At 41.3% G+C, this 22,576-nt stretch overlaps 2 protein-coding genes across 4 annotated transcripts in view; one reads left to right on the top strand and one right to left on the bottom strand.

Moving 5' to 3' along the window:
- LOC112217537 (cyclin-dependent kinase 19) overlaps positions 1-1,340 on the bottom strand; it is a 64,308-nt gene extending 62,968 nt beyond the window's left edge. The window contains exon 1 of one of the 2 annotated variants that reach the window (XM_024377870.2): positions 1,073-1,340. In XM_024377870.2, coding sequence (XP_024233638.1) covers positions 1,073-1,200 — 128 coding nt within the window. In that variant the 5' untranslated portion in view covers positions 1,201-1,340. The remainder of the gene's footprint in view (positions 1-1,072) is intronic. The other variant, XM_024377871.2, reaches the window with a different exon arrangement.
- An 805-nt stretch (positions 1,341-2,145) lies between these two features.
- The window catches only part of LOC112217536 (S-adenosylmethionine decarboxylase proenzyme-like), a 29,556-nt gene continuing 9,125 nt past the window's right edge, over positions 2,146-22,576 (top strand). For both annotated transcript variants that reach the window (XM_042300672.1, XM_042300671.1), the window contains exons 1-2: positions 2,146-2,471; positions 20,955-21,041. In XM_042300672.1, coding sequence (XP_042156606.1) covers positions 2,362-2,471; positions 20,955-21,041 — 197 coding nt within the window. In that variant the 5' untranslated portion in view covers positions 2,146-2,361. The remainder of the gene's footprint in view (positions 2,472-20,954; positions 21,042-22,576) is intronic.

Genomic DNA, 22,576 nt, shown 5'->3' with positions numbered 1-22,576 from the left:
AACAAAACACTGCATAGTTTCCTAGGAATGCGAAGCGAGGCGGCCATCTCTGTCGGCGCCGGAAGTTCCATATTACACTGACTTCCCGAAAGGAGGGATCATTTTTTTTGTCATAATAAGCCTATAATGGGCTATTAGGCCTACTGGCCCAATCAGATAGACATATAGGATCTCATCACATTGATCAATCAATACTGGAGGTGATATACTGGATTACCTCCAGTATTGATTGATCAGTGCAGATGAGTTCCTATGTCCTATATGCATATCTGATTGGGCTAATAGGCCTAATGGTCCAGTATAGGCTAATGATAGTGTTATATAGTGATCTACTCCCCCTCAAAACCGAAATAGCATAGCCTATATTTCCACTTTCCCTCCAATCTGGAGAGAAGTCTATGCTCCAGGCATATCTTGAGATTGGTTCCCAAATGACAATCAAAGACAGAAATCACTTGCTTGTGCAGGAAAAAAAAAACATTTCAATGTGTTTTATAATGATCCCACAGAAATGTTGTCGCCTTTGCAAAGTAAATGGTCAATAAGGAACAGCAACAGCAAACACTTACAAAATGATTAATTATGTGATATGAGTATTTTATCCATATTAGAAAACCATAATAATAAAGTATTTGCCAAAAATGTATATTCTAATCATTGCTGTGACACTTGTTTTATTTGCATTCCAGCACCAAGTTCGAGTTCGACTGTGTCAGTGCTCTTGAGAGATCTTGGCAATAATATGATGATTATTTTAAGCAGCAAAAACTTAGCCAAGTTGACCAAGATCATAGCTTACACGATTCTACTGGCGAAATTAGGTTTATATAAATAACTAATGTTGAAAGTAGTCTGGGTTACCATGAATAGGGTGTCAAATAATAAACATCATCACTGTTGTTTTGGGGGAGGACCGTTGCGAGTGAGTGCGTACATGAAAACAAAAACACAGACACTGGCAGAGCTCAGGGAGGTTCAAATGTAGTCTCTGTCCAACGTGCAAAGAGATATAGTCTTCATACGGCATTCTGCAATCAGTTTATTGAGTAAACAATAACGTTCAGAATCTTACCCGTCTTTGCGCTTAGCTTTATAAACGTGCCCGTATGTGCCTCGACCCACTTTGCAACCTTCATATTCGAACAGATCTTCTACCTTCTCTCGTTCGGCCGCGAGCTTTGTTTTGAAGTCGTAATCCATTTTAACCCATAAATATTTCTTAAATTACAATAATATAAAATATTAATTATTACATGCATTAATTAAATAATCTTGTCGTTTTATTCCCCCACCATTTCCTTGTTTGGGATTTTGGTCTACTCCGTTTAACGTTCACTGGCTCGTTGACGTTTCTAATTGGCACGCAAGGCTTTCTGGGGAAGGTAGTTTACAAAAACGTCAGTTTGAGTTATCAACATGGAAGTAAAAGGTCCGTGAAACTACAGTCCGCATTTTGCGTGAGAGTTTTTATTGAACCTTTATTTTACTAGGCAAGTCTGTTAAGAACATATTCTTATTTTACAATGACGACCAAACACTCCTCTTACCCGGACGACACTGGGCCAATTGTGCGCCGCCCTATGGGACTCCCAACCACGGCCGGTTGTGATTACAGCCCAGGATGGAACCAGGGTCTGTAGTGACGCCTCGAGCACTGATATGTAGTGCCTTTGACCGCTGCGCCACTCGGGAGACTTAAAGGGCAGTTACTGCACTTGCATTACTCATGATCAGTCAAAAAAAATGGGGGAGATCAGTTGCAACATTTCATGTGTTATATACTACTCAAATTAACAAATGTGTCACCCTTTTGTAGTTTGACCCAACATGTGCAGGTCTCCAATACGTTTTTGAATAGAAATAATCAAGTGAGTTTTTTCTCAAGTAGCCTCAACTAGAGGAATAGTCTACTATACTATCGCCCATATGACATCTATTGCCTTGAGCTGTTACATGAGAGAGGTACATGTAGCAAATCGGCATAACCATCATTTTGTAATATGTTTGGAGATTAGCAATGTACACACTTCTGTCATACTGACAGTTGCCTCAGCCAATCGCCACTTAATGGAAAGGACCCGCCAATGTGATTCGACTAACTTGAGGGTGACGTGATAGGCTAGGTGAATAAAATCACTGTGCAGTCCTCATTCTGCGCTTTCCACAGTATGGCCGGTGATATTAGCTAGCAGTCGCTCTACAGTATTCTCTGTAAAAGGGAAGACGGTAAAACCAAGAAATTACACCTGGATTGCTAAAGGACTGTACTTAATAAATTATAACGATCAAGCAAGGACAAGCTAATTAAGTTGAAAACGTAACCTACATTTAATTTCTGTTATTGGTGTCTGCTGTGCCACGATGGAAGAGAACGGTGCACACTTCTTCGAGGGAACCGAGAAGCTGTTGGAGGTGTGGTTCTCCCGGCAAGATGAGAATAAAGGAACAGGGGACCTCCGTACCATCCCAAGGTTTGTGGAGTGAAGATTTGATTAATACATGCCTGTCTGCTTGACTTTGCTTGCTAGCTAAGCTGCTAGCATGTGGCACTGTATGGACTCAAGCAATCCGTCATCTGAAGAACTGGCTGTAGCTTCAACCCTCAACAAGCGCTAAAAACATCGTAACCAGGTTTTCTTCCTCTTCCTAGGTAGTCTATTTAATGACAACGAGCCCAGTTATCTCGTAAACCACCATAGCATTTTTCACTGACATGTCATGTGGTGGCCGAATGAATTACCATCCCCCATATTCGACCGCTAGCTGTAGTAGCTTGGCGCTTGCTAACGCGGTAGCTAGCTGAGTCATTCATTCAATCGGTGTTAGTTAGCTAACGTTAACCATGTCACCTGTTTGTTGGATGGTTGGCTAGTCTCGCTACATTTCATCAAACTGTCAAGCATGGTCTCCAGTAAAAATCTTTGTACTCTAACATGTTCAGAAATGTATCTACATATGGCTTGATGCAATGTAAGGTATACGGCTGGCTACGTATTTGAAATCGAGCAGTTTTTTTTGTTGTTGCCCAGGCAAGAGAAGGTACGATTGGGTTGAGTTTGACTGCGCGGGTTTTTCGCATACTGCGCATGGATTTAGAGTTAGACCGACGTACACGTGCATCTCTATGCAGTAATGTATCTTATGTCAAAAGCTAGTTAGCTCACTAAATCTACAACTCAACTTGTGTTGTCATTGTGTAACTAGGGTTAGTAATTTTCCATTTCATTTGTTCTCCTGCGTCACCCATGTGGGCCGTAGCATCATGCTAAGCATGTGGTAGTGCCTTGGGGCCGTGCCTTGTGGCAACTTAAAAAAAAATATATTGGCTCTTTCTGTTAAGCTTTACATCTGCAATGCAGAATGAACTAAAACCATAAACACAATAAATAGGGAATGGATAATGATTAGTTTGAGTTGATTGCCCATCAGTTATCTAAGACGAATCTTCTGTGACTTACTCAATGCATGAATGACCAGTAGTTTCATTAACGTTACCTGGAGTCCATCTTGCTACTATTACTTGTGCAGGTATGGTGAAATAATAGTTTCATGATACTCACTCGTAGTTCTCCAACTTCATAAATTATCCCCTTATTTTTTTGCATTGCCTTAATATATGTTAAAGGATGTGTATCTATCAACCATACTAACATGATTGAAATGCTCTAGTTTTTAAATACGTTTGAGTATGTTTCTTGGAGTTCCAGCAAACTGCTTATGTATGACTAAGTCAGACAGTAGGGCAGGGATTCACTAACTTGTTTTTTTCTGGAAAAAAAAATATTTCAGAACTCCCATGTAAAAAAGTGATTTAATTGGCCAATGTTTGCTTTTTTCATTTGGTGCATGACATTTATTTACAAATTGGCCTGAGTGTACTTTAGACAGTTTCGATCTAAAGGAAGTATGGTTTGAAGTGACAAATGCATCAGTTAGTGGATAGTTCAGAACAGGCAATTTTGTATTATCTGCTGTGTAAAATTCTACATTTCCCAGTCTGCTTTAGTGCCTGGTCTAGGCTTGGGCTGTACCAGGATATTTAGAAATAGTCATGTGTTGGTTTTTCAATACGGCTAACAATGTTTTTGAACATTTTTCAATAAATTTGTACTTTAAGTAAATGCCCGAAGTGAACTTGTGCTATACTTTAGGAGACTAAGCAGATGGGTGTTCATTTTACATTATGAAGCTTGTTAATTCCCCAGAACAGTTGAGCCAGTCAAGTGTTTGTAAATAGCACAGCAGGAGAAAGCAGGAACCGGTGAGTCCAGCTGTGTATTCACAGGCTTTGTGTTTTATATTGAAAGTAAAGGGGTTTTATTTTTCTCAATAGGGATCAGGGACATGCAACTATAGTTTTGTCATAAATTGTATAAATCATTAAGCAGAAAGTGGCTTGTCAATGACAACAGTAGTGCTAAACTGGCAGCCACGCAAGTAAATGAGTTTAAAAATCCTTTTTTTTTTGTTGCTAAAAACAATGCGTGGCCATATCTTTATCATAAAAAATATAACTAGCTACATTTCCTAAAATAGTCGCGTTAATGCGTAAAGTTAAAATAGCATTTTACCTGAGAAAAATAGTCTGTACCAACACATCCGTCAGCTGTCTTCTGATAGCATGCCCGTTCATGAGAAATGCAACTGAACTTTTACAGATGCTGAGCATAAATTACAATAGAAAGCATTATAGAGCTGTGTTTACGAAACGCTGCACTACATTTCTTACGCATTTGAGCTTTTCCTGTGTGGAAAAACAAAGAATATGTTAGGTCAACCCTTAAGGTTAACTTGCTTAAGGTTGTGGGGCATATTGTGTTGGCTTTCTGCTGTGCTCGAAGTCAAAGCCCTTTGGATGAGTTACCTGTACAGCTGCCACTGCAGCTTGATTTTTTTCTTTTTTTTCTCTCTGTTCTGGGCCCGTCTGCGCCTCCCCTCTTCTCCATGAAGCAGGCAGACCCGTTGCACTTGCAGCTCCAAGACTCCAGACAGTGTACACTACTGTTCTTCCTCCAGACAAGCATGCATACCTTTTCATCATTTGCTTGTAAAATAAAAAAATTGAGTTGTGTGGACATGTGCTCGTCAATTATTTCATTGTAAGATCATAGGCGTTAATATGACGCTGCCCCCCCCGCCTCGAACAGCCTCCACTCTTCTGGGAAGGCTTTCCACTAGATGTTTAAACATTGCTGCAGGGACGTTTGTCCATTCAACCACCAGCGCAAGCGCGTTAGTGAGGTTGGGCCTGGCTGTCGGTTTTCCAATTCATCCAGTCAAGTTCATCCACACCGCTTTCGGCATGCCATTTTTGTATGGACCTCGCTTTGTGCACGGTCGCATTGCCATGCTGACACAGGAAAGGGCCTTCCTGAAACTGATGCTGGAATGGTCTAGAAAGCCATTGTATGTTGTAGCATTAAGATGTCCCTTCACTGCAATTAAGGGGCCTTGCCTGAACCATGAAAAACAGTCCAGACCATTCCTACACCAAACTTTACAGTTAGCAATATGCATTGGCACAGGTTGCGTTCATCTGGCATCGGCCAAACCCAGATTTGTCAATCTGACTGCCAGATGGTGAAGCGTGACTCATCACTCCAGAGAACGTGTTTCCACTGCTCCGAAGTACCACTCCAGTTGACGCTTGGCATTGCGAATGGTGATATTAGGCTTGTTTGCAGCTGCTTGATCATGGAAACCCGTTTCATGAAGCTCCCGACAAAAGATTATTGTGCTGATGTTCGAAACTGCATCTGGAAGCAACGTGATAGTGAGTGCAACAGAGGACATACTATTTTTACGTTCTTCAGTACTCGGCAGTCCCGTTCTGTGAGCTTGTGTGGCCTACCACTTCGCTGCTGAGCCGTTGTTGCTCCTAGACATTTCCACTAAACAATAACAGCATTTACAGTTGACGTGGCAGCTCTAGCAGAGCAAAAACTTGAGTCACTTGTTGGAAAGGTAACAGCCTATGCTGGTGCCATGTTGAAAGTCACTGAGCTCTTCAGTAAGGCCATTCTACTCCCAACGTTTGTCTATGGAGATTGCGTGGCTGTGAGCCATTTTTATACAGTTGCCAATGGGTGTGGCTGAAATCGCTGACTCCAGTAAGTTGAGGGGGTGTCCACAACTTCGTTAGCTGATTTGCCGGTCTTTGCGCTCATTAGCATTTTGTTGGCATTCTGGTAATGGATGCAAAATGTGATGTTTTTTGGGCTCCCCCTTGTGTACTTAGACGATAATACATAAATCTGTGTGGACTGAATGAGGATATGAACATCTGGAACCTAGACAACCCTAGTCTGTTCTACTGTTCAAGAAAGTCCTACTCGGCTTGTGGGCAGCAGAGGGAAACCACTCATGCGTGTTGCCGAGAGTCTACCTTTTTGAGTTTTTAATTTTTTACACTGTTTTGTAGCTTAAACCAGTCTAGAGCCACATTTGTAGCAAGAAACAGGGCGTTTTCTGTTATTACGAGCATCTAGCGGCTACCAACGATTACTGACAACCCCAGTTCTATGAACCAAGCGCTATTTTTATTTCAGTTTCTTTTGCAACCCAATGTTCATCTCAGGCAAGCCCCACATGGGGACACGACCCTTAGTTTGGCAAACACTACATTAGGGCATACACTGCTCTTAAATATCTAGATTTTCCTTGATGCGCCCTTTCCACCATGCCTCTGTTTGAATGCTTGGTTGGCTGAAATTATTACTTTACTAAATCGGTACACAAATTAAGATGTCACTTTTTCATATTGACAACACATAATCAATCTAACTCTGTGTGGCACTTCACTAGAGCGTTACACTTTGTTACTGGTTTTTCCTCTTCTCTTTCGTGTTCATTTTGTTTAAATGTTGTGTACCAGCCAAGTTTGGACACCTACTCATTCCAGGATTTATTTATATATATATTACTATTTTCTACACTGTAGAATAGTAGTAAAGACTACTATGAAATCATGTAGTAACCAAGTATTAAACAAAACAAAATAGTCTTACGTTGTACCACATCTGGCTGTGATTGGGAGTCCCATAGGGCGGGGCACAATTGGCCCAGCGTTGCCAGGGTAGGCAGTCATTGTAAAAATAATAATTGACTTGCCTAATTAAATTTTGTAAAATATAAAATGTTTTGCACACTTGGCATTCAACCAGCTTCACCTGGAATGCTTTTCCAACCGTCTTGGAGTTCCCACATATGCTGAGCACTTATTGGCTGCTTTTCCTTCTCTCTGCGGTCCAACTCATCCCGAACAGCTCTATTAGGTAGAGGTCATTTGATTGTGGAGGCCAGGAAAAACCCTCGACTTGTTAGGTGTGCACACTTTGTACTGTTAGGCCTGTAAATCCCTATGTAAAAAGGGTGGTCACAATTCTGTTTGTACACTTTACGCGGATAGGTTTTTATTAAGAAGCATATTTGAAACCAGCCATTACACGTTATCATGGCATTTTAATTGTTATTACTTATAAATTTTGAATTTACAAATTGAAGATTGCTAGGTTGGGGAGTATCGCTTTTTCATAATGATACATTGGTGCATGGCGGAGTCTAATAAAGCTGTATATGCCTCCTTGTCCTTTGCAAATAAAGATATGTATCCAAATTTGACGCACTAAACAATTCACACTAAGCCCTTAAATAATTTTCCAGTGGCATTGCCCAATGGTCTTCAAATAGGATGCTGTAATGAGAGAAATAATCTTTCCTAATCTACTGAAAATAGGCCTTAAACAAGATTAAATCATTACAGGTGCGTTTGACTCCTGTTAAAACCTCTTAGAGCTACCCCCCTACTTTTTAACATTTTCCGCATGAAGACATACCCAAATCTATCTGCTTGTAGCTCAGGCACAGAACCAAGGATATGCATATTCTTGGTACCATTTGAAAGAACACTCTGAAGTTTGTGTAAATGTGAATTGAATGTAGGATAATATAACAATAGATCTGGTTTAGATAATACAATGGAAAAAAACATAAGTCTTTTGATTGTTGGATCTTTTAAAATGAACAAGATAAAACAAACATTCAGATATGATGATGGGGACAATTTCAGTGAAAAATATAAGAGGGCAACAGTACTTGTGCAAAGTTTCAGAACGATAACTTCCAAAATGAGTGTGCTACATGACATTTATCATGAAGTGACCCGGGTGTCCCACACAAGCAGCCCAAATGTGGCCAAATTGGTGAAGTTATACATTTGAATGGAATAACTATATTCAAAATACCAAAATGGTATTCTAACACACCCCCTCCCAAAAAATGGAGAAAAAAACATGGGAAAAAATATATATACATTTTACAAAATAACACTTTCAATATTTGGAAGACCCTCAGTCCTCTACACAATATTGTGCTGCTGATGCCAGGTGCCATAGCACATCCATGCCTGCAGAAATACATTTGGGCAGATGAACACCACTTGTGGCAGGAGCTGGATGGTCCAGCTTCAGTGGGGGATGGACACCTTGGCACTGGGGGCTCCCATTCGGAGTCAGTGTCACTGAAAGTTAATGTTCAGTTAGAATAGTTTCACATATGAGCCCTGTATCAACGGGTATAATAAACAGATATATACACTGCTCAAAAAAATAAAGGGAACACTTAAACAACTCCATGTAACTCCAAGTCAATCACGCTGTGAAATCAAACTGTCCACTTAGGAAGCAACACTGATTGACAACAGATTTCACATGCGGTTGTGCAAATGGAATAGACAACAGTTGGAAATTATAGGCAATTAGCAAGACACCCCCAATAAAGGACTGGTTCTGCAGGTGATAACCACAGACCACTTGTCAGTTCCTATGCTTCCTGGCTGATGTTTTGGTCACTTTTGAATGCTGGCGGTGCTTTCACTCTAGTGGTAGCATGAGACGGAATCTACAACCCACACAAGTGGCTCAGGTAGTGCAGCTCATCCATGATGGCACATCAATGCGAGCTGTGGCAAGAAGGTTTGCTGTGTCTGTCAGCGTAGTGTCCAGAGCATGGAGGCGCTACCAGGAGACGGGCCAGTACATCAGGAGACGTGGAGGAGGCTGTAGGAGGGCAACAACCCAGCAGCAGGACCGCTACCTCCACCTTTGCAAGGAGGAGCACTGCCAGAGCCTTGCAAAATGACCTCCAGCAGGCCACAAATGTGCATGTTTCTGCTCAAACGGTCAGAAACAGACTCCATGAGGGTAGTATGAGGGCCCGACGTCCACAGGTGGGGGTTGAGCTTACAGCCCAACACCGTGCAGGACGTTTGGCATTGGCCAGAGAACACAAAGATTGGCAAATTCGCCACTGGTGCCCTGTGCTCTTCACAGATGAAAGCAGGTTCACACTGAGCACATGTGACAGTCTGGAGACTGAATTTCAAACAACGGCATTCGCATGAGAAGAACTTACCAGTCCAAAACGATGTCCTCTCCGTTCTGAAAATATTCCTCCATTTGGGAATCGCTAAATGAATCGTCCTCGATCAATTTCTTCTAAAATTGTGTGTACATCTGTATATCTAGACATAGATTTTGCTTTCCCTGACTTAGTCGCCATACTAATTGATATATAAACAGCTGAATATGCGCTTTACCAAAACAATGCTGCGCAAAAACATGCGTTGCTCCTTCCGGTATGAATCGTCAATGGCGAATGAACCTCTTTATGCCGGAGTTTACTACATGGGTTGGTCTTCCAACACAAACATTACATATTGCCGTTTACCTCAGCTCATTGGCTATCGACCCAGCTAGATTTCAAGACCATCAGTGGTCATTGGGTTAAAATACAGTCAGTCAACGAAACAGCGGACAAATCATTGGCGCACAATGATGTCATTACTTGTTGTCTTCAGTCGATACGTCCCGCGAAATGACCCATCAGGTTTGGTTGTTACAAACAAACAAATTGATTGCAATGAAACCAAACATTACTGGTAAAGTCACGTTTTGTGTGTATTTACCTTGAATGTGTCGTTAAATGGAATGGGACAATTCACGACACAAGCGGTTCACAAAATGTTTCGTGTTAGGCTATAAAAGTTGATTTTATCAAACAAAAGACCATTCATTGTGTAACGATGAGCATTGGGATTGCAAACAGAGGAAGACCGTCAAAGGTAAACTATTCATTTTATTGCAGTTTGTGATTTTGTTATGCTTGTGCTGGTTGAAATAGTTTTTTTTTTTTAAGGGGCTCTATCCTCATAATTGCATCGTATTCTTTCGCAGTAAATCCTTTTTAAAATCTGACAACGCAGTTGGATTAGCAAGATTCTAGGCTTTCAAAACATGTGAGACACTTGTATTTTCATGAATGTTTAATATGACTATGTAGCGATCACCGTATTGTCGAATTTCATCCCGCACCGGGTTCCGTGCGCAGAGAGGTTAGATGGAATCTGCACACGCTGCTTTGACTGGACATATAGGCCTATAGAGAATGCTCCCCCCAATGTAAAAAGACCCGTCAATCAGAGCCATCCGCATATGTCAGACACAAGCAAATGTTTCTCCTTCCCTTAGGCCTAGTTCTATTAAAATAATTTGTTAGGCTTTTCGCAAGTAGGCTAAGATGAGTTGATAAGGAGTATGCGCCAGTATGAAATTGACAGTACACAGCTTGTCTACTGGCATTAATCAAATCAAGAAAATATTCATTATCAAATTAGAACATGCCAGGTTTGAGAGTATTGGTGCACTGTCTACTTGGCACATTATAGCCCCCATCCTTATGTGGCAAGGTTCATGGCTACTCTTGCCAAACTGGGGGAAAGCCTGAGTTCTGTTTTAGAACGTAATCATCAGATCTGGGTTAGGAAAGTGTCTGGCTTACAGAATGAATGACAGCGGGTATTAATCTACAGCCAGGGAAGATTAACTGCTCAGACTCTGTATCAGGGGTGTTGGATGCCTGCCAATGTCCAAATAAGTCCGCAAGGGCATCTGATTCATGAATCTGTACCTCACACCCACCTAAGCCGCTGACTTTCTCTGGGCTGAATAACTGCTTAAATTCTGTCCTCGTCAGATTGTGGGCTGTTGATCAACATTTCTTGGGCTATTGTCTGACCTGAGGAATGTTGACCAGAGCTGCCTCTAATGGGGAAAGTTCACCTATTCATCTGACCTATGAGGGTGTTGCAAACTTGAATAGTTCCCCCAGATAGACTTGCATGTGTCCCTGGGTTTGAAGTGCCCATTTATTTGGCTGTGTTTATCCTGGCTTTCCCTTTCCTGCAAGTTTCCCAGGCAAGAATAGTCTATCGTCACCAGGAATAGCTATAGTGTCCATGTCACACTGAGATGTGAGCTGATACAGCGCTCCATTGAGAGCCACTCGATCGGCACTGGGATGTTACCAGAAGCTTCTAGTATGAGTGGCCCAAACTTGATGACTCCTGAAATTAGTCCTGGTCCTGTAAAGGATATTGCCGTCAATGTTCTTGTTGCTAGGGTTATTTGCTCAGGGCTTGCACAATCAGGCAGAATGGTCATTTATGTCAACCATGGAAATTGATGTTGGTGGATGGATGATGAACTATTATAGCTTATTTTGACGTCTATTACTTAAAGGACAATTCTGCCACATTACCAGTTTGTGTGTATATATGCACTACTGTAAGATATGATACACTATTGTTTTTGTTAGGCACACTGCATGATTCCTTGTTTTTGCCACTTTGAAGCTTCTGTATTGCCCTCGTCTACAGCATACTAAGATTCCCAGGGTGCATTTTGTCAATCAAGCCCCGACTAAGCATAGTCTAAATGTATCGCTTATGTTATGAGTGAATTTAACTTTTGGGTTGTAAAATATATTATGCTTTCATGAATGTCATGTTGAATATGCATTGATTATACAAAACATTAGGAACATATCTCGACTGGCCAGGTGAAAGCTATGATACCTTATTGGTGAAACGTTAAAGCTTTGAGACATGGGGTGTGAATTGGCATGTCAAAATATTTAAGGCCCTTTTTTAAAAACTGGTTATAGTAGGTGCCAGGCGCACAGGTTTGAGTGTCCAGAACTCACTCTGCTACTCAACAGTTTCCCGTGTATCAAGAATGGACATCCAGCCAACTCGACACCACTGTGGGAAGCATTGCAGTCAACATGGGTCAGCATCCCTGTGGAATGCTTTCGACAGCTTGTAGAGTCCATGCCCCGAAGAAAATAATTCCAATTTACGGTTACAGTAACTTATGGTTAGCATAGGTTAATTATCTAGTTACCCTGACTGCTACATGCCCCCCCCAGAAAGCGTTTGCAATAAGTCATCTTAACGACAGTCTTAAACAGACCTAACATGTAGGCCTGTTAAAACACATTTTAAGAATGTGTTTTGTTGCAGCCTGTGTATTTGGCGCTAATGCTAGCTAAGAATCTAAACCTGCTTCTTAACGGTGTTTTCAACATGAGGCATGCAGCCTCAGTGACTGTCCAAGCAATCATTCAACACTGGAGGTCTTTTCGAACTAATACGAAGTTTGCAAGTAAACATGAAAATGTGCCTTTTGCAAATGCCTGTAATGACTGTAGGCGTGAACTTCGGTCCTTTATGGTGTTAGTGGTTTCGCCGAATGGAATCATGGGAGTTTGAGCATTGACCTGAAATTTGAGTACGGTGGCTATAAATATCATATACATATCTAGATCTATGATCAGAACTACAGATGGTTATTTTGATCACTGAACACGACTGTCCAATTATTGTTGGTCATCTCAGGGATTCTACTTGAAAATGTCAGAAGGAATTTCTGATTTTGCTCAGCACTGAAGTCTAAACAGAAATCATAGAATTAAACATTTTGGTTATGAAGTGTTTAGTAAAGTGGCGGCGTTGTCCTTTTTTAAGGAACACTCCTGATTTTAATTGTTTTTTCAGCACTTGTTTCCATGAACGCTCAACTCATTTTGTCTCTGCAGCAGACATTTAGTCAGCAATATGTTTTGAACATATAATCGCAGTATCGAATCACAATTGTGACATTCTCAATACATAACATATTGGCACATGTATCATGAGATCCCTAGTTGAGAAATCTGTGCCCTGGACGTGAGGACTGCATGTTAGACACAGCTGGAGGCTCTTTGCAAATGGATTCTATACTGGTCTGAGGACATTTTTCTGTCCAAAGGTCACAAAGCCAAAGCTTTTTGAAGTGTGACCACTAAAGGGGCAGTCAAGTCATTCATGTGGGGTTCTGCTGGTCTCGCAGGGTTGCGCAACACTCCTTTTTTAATACATTTTATTTAACCAGGTAGGCTAGTTGAGAAGTTCTAGCACCTGCAAGGGAATGCCAGGGCTCTGGACCCGGCTCAATCCATGAGCATAATACTGGAGCTTGGTCTGTTTTCTTTGAAGTTGATTTGGTCAAAATTGAAGTGCGACGTAACTTGTCAAACAGCTCTGATGGTTTTCACTCACTTTCACTGTCCGTTTAATTTGTCGGTAATTTGATAACCCAAAATTGCCATTTATGGAATCGTAAAATGATTAGCTTAGATTAGGGTTGGGCGACAATCCGAATTTGTTTTTGTGCAACATTCCAAATGCCTGTAAGAATCAAGGTTATCATTTTGAGTTTTGTCCGCATGGTGTATTTTTGGTTGTCTTTCTCACCTGTGTGCACCTTAGAGTACAGTGCCTTCGGAAAGTATTCAGACCCCTTTTCCACATTTTGTAAAGTTATAGCCTTTTTCTAAAATTCACTATCTACACTATCCCATAATGACAAAGCAGAAACAGATTTTTGCTAATTTATTAAAAATAAGCTGACATCACATTTACATAAGTATTCAGACCCTTTACTCAGTACTTTGAAGCACCTTTGACAGCGTTTACAGCATTGAGTCGTGGGTATGACACCTGCAAGCTTGGCACACCTGTATTTGGGGAGTTTCTCCCATTCTTTTCTGCAGGTCCCCTCAAGCTCCGGTTGGATGGGGAATGTTGCTGCACAGCTATTTTCCGGTGTCTCCAGAAATGTTCGATCGGGTTCAAGTCTGGCTGGGATACTCAGACTTGCGGAGACTTGTCACGAAGCCACTACTGCATTGTCTTGGCTGTGTGCTTAGGGTCGATCTGTTGGAAGGTGACCATTTTCCCCAGTCTGAGAACCTGCTCCAGAATGCTCAGTACTTCATCAAGGATCTCTCTCTACTATGCTCTGTTCATCTTTGCTTTAATCCTGACTAGTCTCCCAGTCCCTGCTGCTGATAAACATACCTACAGCATGATGCTGCCACCATGCTTCACTGTAGGGATGGTGCCAGTTTTCCCCCCCAGATGTGACGCTTGGCATTCAGGCCAAAAAGTTACTGGTTTCATCAAACCAGAGAATCTATTTTCCTCTGTGGAGACGTCAATGACCATCGGGTTCTTGGATGCCTCCCTGACCAAGGCCCTTCTCCCCCGATTGCTCAGTTTGGCTAGGGGGGCCAGCTGTAGAAAGTCTTGGTTCTGAACTTCTTCCATTTTTAAGAGTGATGGCTGCCACAGTTCTTGGGGACCTTCAATCCTGCAGACATTTTTTGGGGACCCTTCCCCAGATCTGTGCCTTCGACACAATCCTATTTCGACACTCTACGGACAATTCCTTCGACCTCATTGGCTTGGTTTTTCCTCTTATTTGTAATAATGACAATTACAACAATACTGAATGAACACTTATTTTAACTTAATATAATACATCAATAAAATGTATTTAGCCTCAAGTAAATAATGAAACATGTTCAATTTGGTTTAAATGCAAAAACAAAGTGTTGGAGAACAAAGTAATATGTGCCAATATGCAATATGTGCCATGTAAAAATGTGTGCCATGTAAGAAAGCTAACGTTTAAGTTCCTTGCTCAGAACATGAGAACATATGGAAGTTGGTGGTTCCTTTTGACATGAGACTTCAATATTCTGAGGTTTTAGGTGGTAGTTAATTTAGTATTTATAGGACTATTTCTCTCTATACCATTTGTATTTCATTAACCTTTGACTATTGGATGTTCTTATAGGCACTATAGTATTGCCAGTGTAACGGTCCCTACCTGGGCTCGAACCAGGAACACTTCGACAACAACCACACTCGAAGCATTGTTACCCATCGCTCCACAAAAGCCGCGGCCCTTGCAGGTCAAGGGGAATAACTATTCCAAATCTAAAAGCGAGTGACGTTTGAAACCGTATTAGCGCACACCCAGCTAACTAGCTAGCCATTTCACATCGGTTACACCAGCCATTAGGCTGATAGGCTTGAAGTCATCAACAGCGCTGTGCTTGCGAAGAGCTGCTGGCAAAACGCACAAGTGCTGTTTGAATGTATGATTACAGGCCTGCTGCTGCTCAGTCAGACTGCTCTATCAAATCATAGACTTGATTATAACGTAACACACAGTAATACGAGCCTTTGGTCATTAATATGGTCGAATCCAGAAACTATCATTTCGAGAACGTTTATTTCAGTGAAATATGGAACCGTTCGGTATTTTATCTAACGGGTGGCATCCCCAAGTCTAAATATTCTTGTTACATTGCACAACCTTCAATGTTATGTCATAATTATGTAAAATTCTGGCAAATTAGTTTGCAATGAGCCAGGCTGCCCAAACATTTGTATATACCCTGACTCTGCGTGCAATGAACACAAGAGAAATGACACTTTAATCTGGTTTAATATTGCCTGCTAAACTGGATTAGTAGTTATAACTAGTGACATTTTTTTTAAAATATAAGTTTAATGCTAGCTAGCAATTTACCTTGGCTTCTACTGCATTCGTGTAACAGGCAGGCTACTAGTGGAGTGCAATGGTTAGAGTGTTGGACTAGTTAACGGTACGGTTGCAAGATTGGATCCCCTGAGCTGACAAAGTGAAAATCTGTTCTGCCCCTGAACAAGGCAGTTAACCCACAGTTCCTAGGCCGTCATTGAAAATAAGAATGTGTTCTTAACGGACTTGCCTAGTTAAATAAAGGTATAAATAAAAATTTGAAATCGCCGCCCGAAAATACCAATTTCCAATTGTTATGAACTTGAAATCGGCCATTCCGATTAATCGGTCGACCTCTAAAAGTCTCAAGGAGGATCAATGTAAACAGGATGCACCTGAGCTCAATTTCATAGCAAAGGGTCTGAATACTTATGTAAATAAGGTATTTGTTTTTTAATACATTAGCAAAAATGTCAACCTGTTTTTGCTTTGACATTATGGGGTATTGTGTGTAGATTATAATTTTAGAATAAGGCTAACGTAACAATGGGTCTGAATACTTTTCGAAAGCACTGCTTGTGAGGAGTGGAGCATGCTACTTTTTTTTATTCGTCCCCCCCTCTTCGGGAGACCGATCGTAGTTTTTTTTTTTTTTTGCTACATATGCATACATGGTACTTATGTAAAACAGTCACAAAGAATACAAACTCTTTAATCCCAACCCTCAGCCCATCCCACTAATCATAGATCACCCTCATTTGGTTTCCATGTGCCATATATTAGTTGTGCTGGGATGTTTTACGCTTTTTTTTTTTTCTTTAACCTTTTTCTAAATGTATCCACAGATGAGCTAAACTTTCCTACGAGTATATTATTTATTGACTATGGCTTTCCAAATCGTCCACTGCTATTTGTAAGGTTAATATTAAGTGCACTTTTTTCTTATGAACCATTCCTGAACCTGTGACCAGAAACGAGCTACATAGGGGCAATACCAGAATAAATAATCTGATTGGTGCGAAGAGACAATCTACAGAGTTGAGATTGTATGCCGTAATTCTCTCATTCTGTTGGTGGCAAGAAGGTTAATACATAAAAATTACAAGATTGAATCAAGTGTAGTTCTTTTTACCAGTTAATGAACCATGTTCCATGGATTTGGTACATTTAGTTTGCAACCTGTATGGCGCAGCTGTCAACATTGTTGTCCTCAGATGAAACTGGTCTATTTATTCCCTTTTTAGCCAATTTGTTTCTTTAATATATGGCAGGCAAACAAGTTCCCTACATTCTCCCTTTTCCACTTTCCTCCATTAATAAATTAATAAATATAATGTTATATAGAAATTAAAAGGAATATACCATCAGTCACTGGCTTTATCAATAAGTGCATTGAGGACGTCTCCACAGTGACTGTACGTACATACCCCAACCAGAAGCCATGGATTACAGGCAACATTCGCACTGAGCTAAAGGGTAGAGCTGCTGCTTTCAAGGTGCGAGACTCTAACCCGGAAGCTTACAAGAAGTTCCGCTATGCTCTGCATCAAACAGGCAGAACGTCAATACAGGGCTAAGATACTCATACTACACCGGCTCCGACGCTCGTCAAATGTGTCGGGGCTTGCAAACTATTAGCCTACAAAGGGAAGCACAGCCGTGAGCTGCCCAGTGACACAAGCCTACCAGACGAGCTAAATCACTTCTATGCTCGTTTCGAGGCAAGCATGAGAGCATCAGCCGTTCCGGATGACTGTGATCACGCTCTCCGTAGCTGATGTGAGTAAGACCTTTGAACAGGTCAACATGCACAAGGCTGTGGGGCCAGACAGATTACCAGGATGTGTGCTCCAGGCATGTGCTGACCAACTGGCAGGTGTCTTCACTGACATTTTCAACATGTCCCTGATTTGAGTCTAATTCCAATATGCATCAAGCAGACCACCATAGTCCTTGTGCCCAAGAACTAAATGACTACAGACCCGTAGCACTCATGTCCGTAGCCATGAAGTGCTTTAAAAGGCTGGTAATGACTCACATCAACACCACATCCCACAAACCCTAGACCCACTTCAATTTGCATACCGCCCAAACAGATCCACAGATGCAATCTGTATTGCACTCCACACTGCCCTTTCCCTCCTGGACAAAAGGAACACCTATCTGAGAACGCTATTCATTGACTACAGCTCAGCATTCAACACCATAGTGCCCTCAAAGCTCATCACTAAGCGAAGGACCCTAGGACTACACACCTCCCTCTGCAACTGGATCCTGGACTTCCTGACAGGCTACCCCCAGGTGGTGAGGGTAGGTAGCAACACATCTGCCACACTGATCCTCAACACTGGAGCTCCCCAGGGGTGCGTGCTCAGTCCCCTCCTGTACTCCCTGTTCACCCACGACTGCATGGCCAGGCACGACTCCAACACCATAATTACGTTTGCTGATGACACAACAGTGATCTGATCAACGACGAGACAGCCTATAGGGAGGAGGTCAGAGATTCTGGCACCACCTGGCCAGATAACAACCTACCCCTCAACGTGACTAAGGAGATGATTGTGGACTACATGAAAAGGAGGACCAAGCACACCCCCATTCTCATCGACGGGGCTGTAGTGGAGCAGGTTGAGAGCTTCAAATTCCTTAGTGTCCACTTCAACAAACTAGATTGGTCCAAACACACCAAGACAGTTGTGAAGAGGGCACGACAAAGCCTATTCCCCATCAGGAGACTGAAAAGATTTGTCATGGGTCCTGAGATCCTCAAAAGGTTCTACAGCTGCAACATCGAGAGCATCCTGACCGGTTGCATCACTGCCTGGTACGGCAATTGCTCGGCCTCCGACCGCAAGGCACTTCAGAGGGCAGTTACAACACTTGGGCAAAGCTGCCTGCCATCCAGGACCTCTACACCAGGCGGTGTCAGAGTGAAGGGCTTAAATTGTCAAAGACCCCAGCCATAGATTGTTCTCTCTACTACCGCACGGCAAGCGGTACCGGAGTGTCAAGTCTAGGACGACAAGGCTTCTCAACAGTTTTTACCCCCAAGCCATAAGACTCCTGAACAGGTAACCAAATGGTTACCCGGACTATTTACACGATGTGCCCCCCCCCCCCCACAACCCCTCTTTTACACTGCTGCTACTCTGTTTTATGCATAGTCACTTTAACTATACATTCATGTACTTACTACCTAAATTGTCCCCAACCAATGCTCCCGCACATTGGCTAACCGGGCCATCTGCGTTGTGTCCCACCACCCGCCAACCCCTCATTTTACACTTCTGCTACTCTCTGTTCATCATGTATGCATAGTCACTTTAACCATACCTACATGTACATACTACCTCAGTAAGCCTGACTAACAGGTGTCTGTATATAGCCTTGCTACTCTTTTTTTTCTTTTTTCTTACTATTTTATTCCTTTACTTACACTTTTTTTTTCTCGCGCCATTGTTTAGAGCCTGTAAGTAAGCATTTCACTAAGGTCTACACGTCGGCGTACGTGACAAACTTTGATTTGATTTGAGAACCATTTTGTGTTTAAGTATAATTTGAGTGAAACTTTTAGAAGTTTAAATATTTAATATTTCGTGATTCTAACCAACACTCATAATCATTATGCAATTTGTGTATGATTAAAAACTAAAATAATTTTCTGGAGTAGGCAGTGTCATTAGTAAGTAAACTGATGGGACAAATGGGCTAGTATTGACCTCCATGGTTGCAGAATCTTATCTAGTTTAGCTAACTTTCTATTAAAAGTAATTTAAAGTTCATTAGATTTGAGATGTGAATACCAAGTATGTCTACTTCACCATCTGCCCATTTTATTGGTAAACACTATTTACATAATATGGTACACACTAGGTTTTAACCCAGAGGCTAGAAAATTGATCAAGATAGTCAATGAGACTGCAGGGATCCAGTTTATGGACTTAAGATAACTAGTCATCGGCAATTCATTGACCCTTTGTTTCTATCCCCTGGATTTCAAACCCCATGAGCTTTTTGGCTCTCGCATTTCAATGGCCATAATAAATAGATATGGAGACAATGGACAGCCTTGTAAAAGCTCAATACTTTCTGAGAAGTAACCATTATTTACTATGTTTCATCTGGGGTTGATGTACATAACTTCAACCCATTGTATAAGAGATTTGTCTTAAAGTAATCCAGGCATTTATATATAAATTCTAGTCATACTTTATTAAACACCTTTTCAAAATCTGCAATGAAGACTAGACCGGTTATCTTTTCATTATGTTAAATTGTTTCAAGTAAATGTTGTATATCGCCCATGTAAAAAATAAAAACTAATCAGGATGAACAAGACTTTTAAATTCTGTACTATGCATTTTCCCAGGATTTTGGCATAACATTGAAGTGTTAGAACTCCAGTTTTTTTTAATCGGCTATCTTTATTCTTAAGACCTGGGTCTAAGGAAATCAGACTGAGTACCTGAGGGTACCATTTGTATAGGAGTAAAACATGCTAATGGCTATTGAGTACATCAAAGGTCTGATACCTCCAGTGGTATACTGTCAAGCCCTGGTGTTTAACCAGACTGAAAATATTTTATTGCCTCAAGGTCTTCTGTAAGTCGACTTTCATTTGTTGTCTACTTGTGTGCTGCTATAACCCCTTGCTTTAGCTACGCTCATGGCGTTCGCTAAATATTTTCATAAACTGCTAAATTTCACTGAACTTGAAATATAAAGATTAGCTGGCTAATCACTAGCACGTGGCCTTCTGTTGAGACCTGTTAATTTTCTTTAGCCTAATACCTGTTACAAGAAGTTAGGCATTATTAGTGCATTAAGCATGGTTCTAGTTACATTTGTAACAAGGGCACTTTCATAGATGGACTGGCAAGCCAGATCAGTGAATATCGCACAAAAAAGCAGCTAACTATTTTTGATTTAATTATATTGGTCTTTGGAAGGTTTATTTAGCCTATATCTTGATGCCCTGAATTCATTTGATTATTGCTGACTGTTTTTAAATGCCGTGTATTTGACCTTTTTAATTGTACAATGATGCTTATTTAGAACATTTCTTGATGTATATTGTGAGTCACCCATACATTTTTAGGCCATATTGCCCAGCCCTAGCGTAGCTCAATGTTTTTGTTTTCATGTAGTCTACTAGCAATAGAACTACAGACAAGGCTCTGTTGGTTTTTATTGAGGAAAAAGTGTAACTTCAGTAAAAAAAAAAACATTTTGTCTTTTCAGGTTTGAGTGGGACAAACTTCTGGAGAATGTGCACTGTTTGATCATAAGTGTGACGAAGACCGACAAGCAGGAAGCTTATATACTCAGGTGAGTAGCGACCGGATGCCTGTTCTGTTTACCACTGTCACCTTGGCACGTACCTTTTTCCTCTTCCAGATTAGGGAGGCAGGTATTAGATTTGGGTCATCTGTATGTAATCTTCTCATTACGAGTGGCTGCATGGAAACTGTCTTCTCCCCTGGGGTGAAGGTTGTCTCTGGCTCTATTCTGAAGGGCCTAATGGCCTGGGTCTTATCCAAACCCAGGTGTTAAGTGCCAGCTTTTGGCTCCCAAAAAAAGCAACTAAATAAAACTGGTGGAAGAAGAGGGAACCCATTGCAAAACAATGCTTTTTTTTAGCCATTGATGGAAATGCTTATCGGTCTATAGGTTAATTTGCATAGTTTGGTGGCTTTAAATTGGCGCATGTCTTAAGTCGTTATGATTCTCATCACACCACATACAGATGGATACAGAACTTTGAGCGGGACTCTGTCAGACAGTGCGAGAGCTGCTGCTACAGTTCCCGTTGCTTTTATATGACTAATCATTGCGAAACCTTCCTAAATGCAATTTAATGTTGACGGTTTTGATGGCCACAATTTTAAATGGCTGCTTTGTTTATTTATTCATTCTCCACCGCTAGTTGGAGCGCAGCTTCCCATTAACCATTCAAGTGCTGGCAACAGTAAGCAGGCTTCAGCTCATCAGACCATGAGGCGAAGAGCGCTGGAGGCATTATGCATTTTAAAAAGCATAGTTAATTGTTACATACACTTTACTTCTTATTATGAGTTATGTACTTGTGTTGCTTCAAAGTAGCTGAGACGATGAGTTTCTATAAACGTGGAGGCAATTATTTTAAAGACTTGCCATTGAAACAAGTAGCTTATTTCTGTCGTGTCCTATTTGTTTTCACATTAACTTTAATTTTCCAGTATCCAAAGGCACAATCCTTGTCATATTAGCGACCCACTAGTTGTTGGCTCTTCAGAGCTCGCTTATTTTAATCTCCCATGTGCAGTGCGCTTTTGAAATCAGTTTTTCCATCGAACTGCATTATGGCACAGCGTGCACATAGTCTACTGCCGTGTGAGCATTGCTGCAAAGCTATGTGGAAACTAGTTTATCACTGTTTTTAAGCTAAATGTTCTGATCAGCCTCAATACCTTCAAGTTATTTTGCTGTACTGGTTGTATGAATTTGGGAGCTATCGTTCCACAACTGTCCCAGTCTGGAGTGGGCCATTTCTTTCTTGCACAGAACGACAAGCATACCAGTAGTATAGGTCAACTTTTCTACTATGTGGGATAGTAGATAGGCTAGTGATTTCGCTGTTTGTTACTCCTCTTATTGGCTGTGGAAAAGTGAACCTGTACAGTTAATCTAAAATCTGCAAAGTGCGTGTCGGAATTCGGTAAGGACTCCCACCGTTGGGTTGTGTGTTCTGTTAAGATTCATTACCGTAATCTAAATGTGATTTGTTATTCTGAGTACTGTGGGTGGATGCCATAATCGCATTAATCACCCAATCCATATGTCCTGGAAACTTTCAAATGCTGCCAGTCAAACTTTCTAACGGA

The sequence above is a fragment of the Oncorhynchus tshawytscha genome, linkage group LG18, assembly GCF_018296145.1.
Source record: "Oncorhynchus tshawytscha isolate Ot180627B linkage group LG18, Otsh_v2.0, whole genome shotgun sequence".
In the NCBI taxonomy this organism is placed as follows: Eukaryota; Metazoa; Chordata; class Actinopteri; order Salmoniformes; family Salmonidae; genus Oncorhynchus; species Oncorhynchus tshawytscha.
This window is presented reverse-complemented; position numbering and strand designations above follow the sequence as displayed.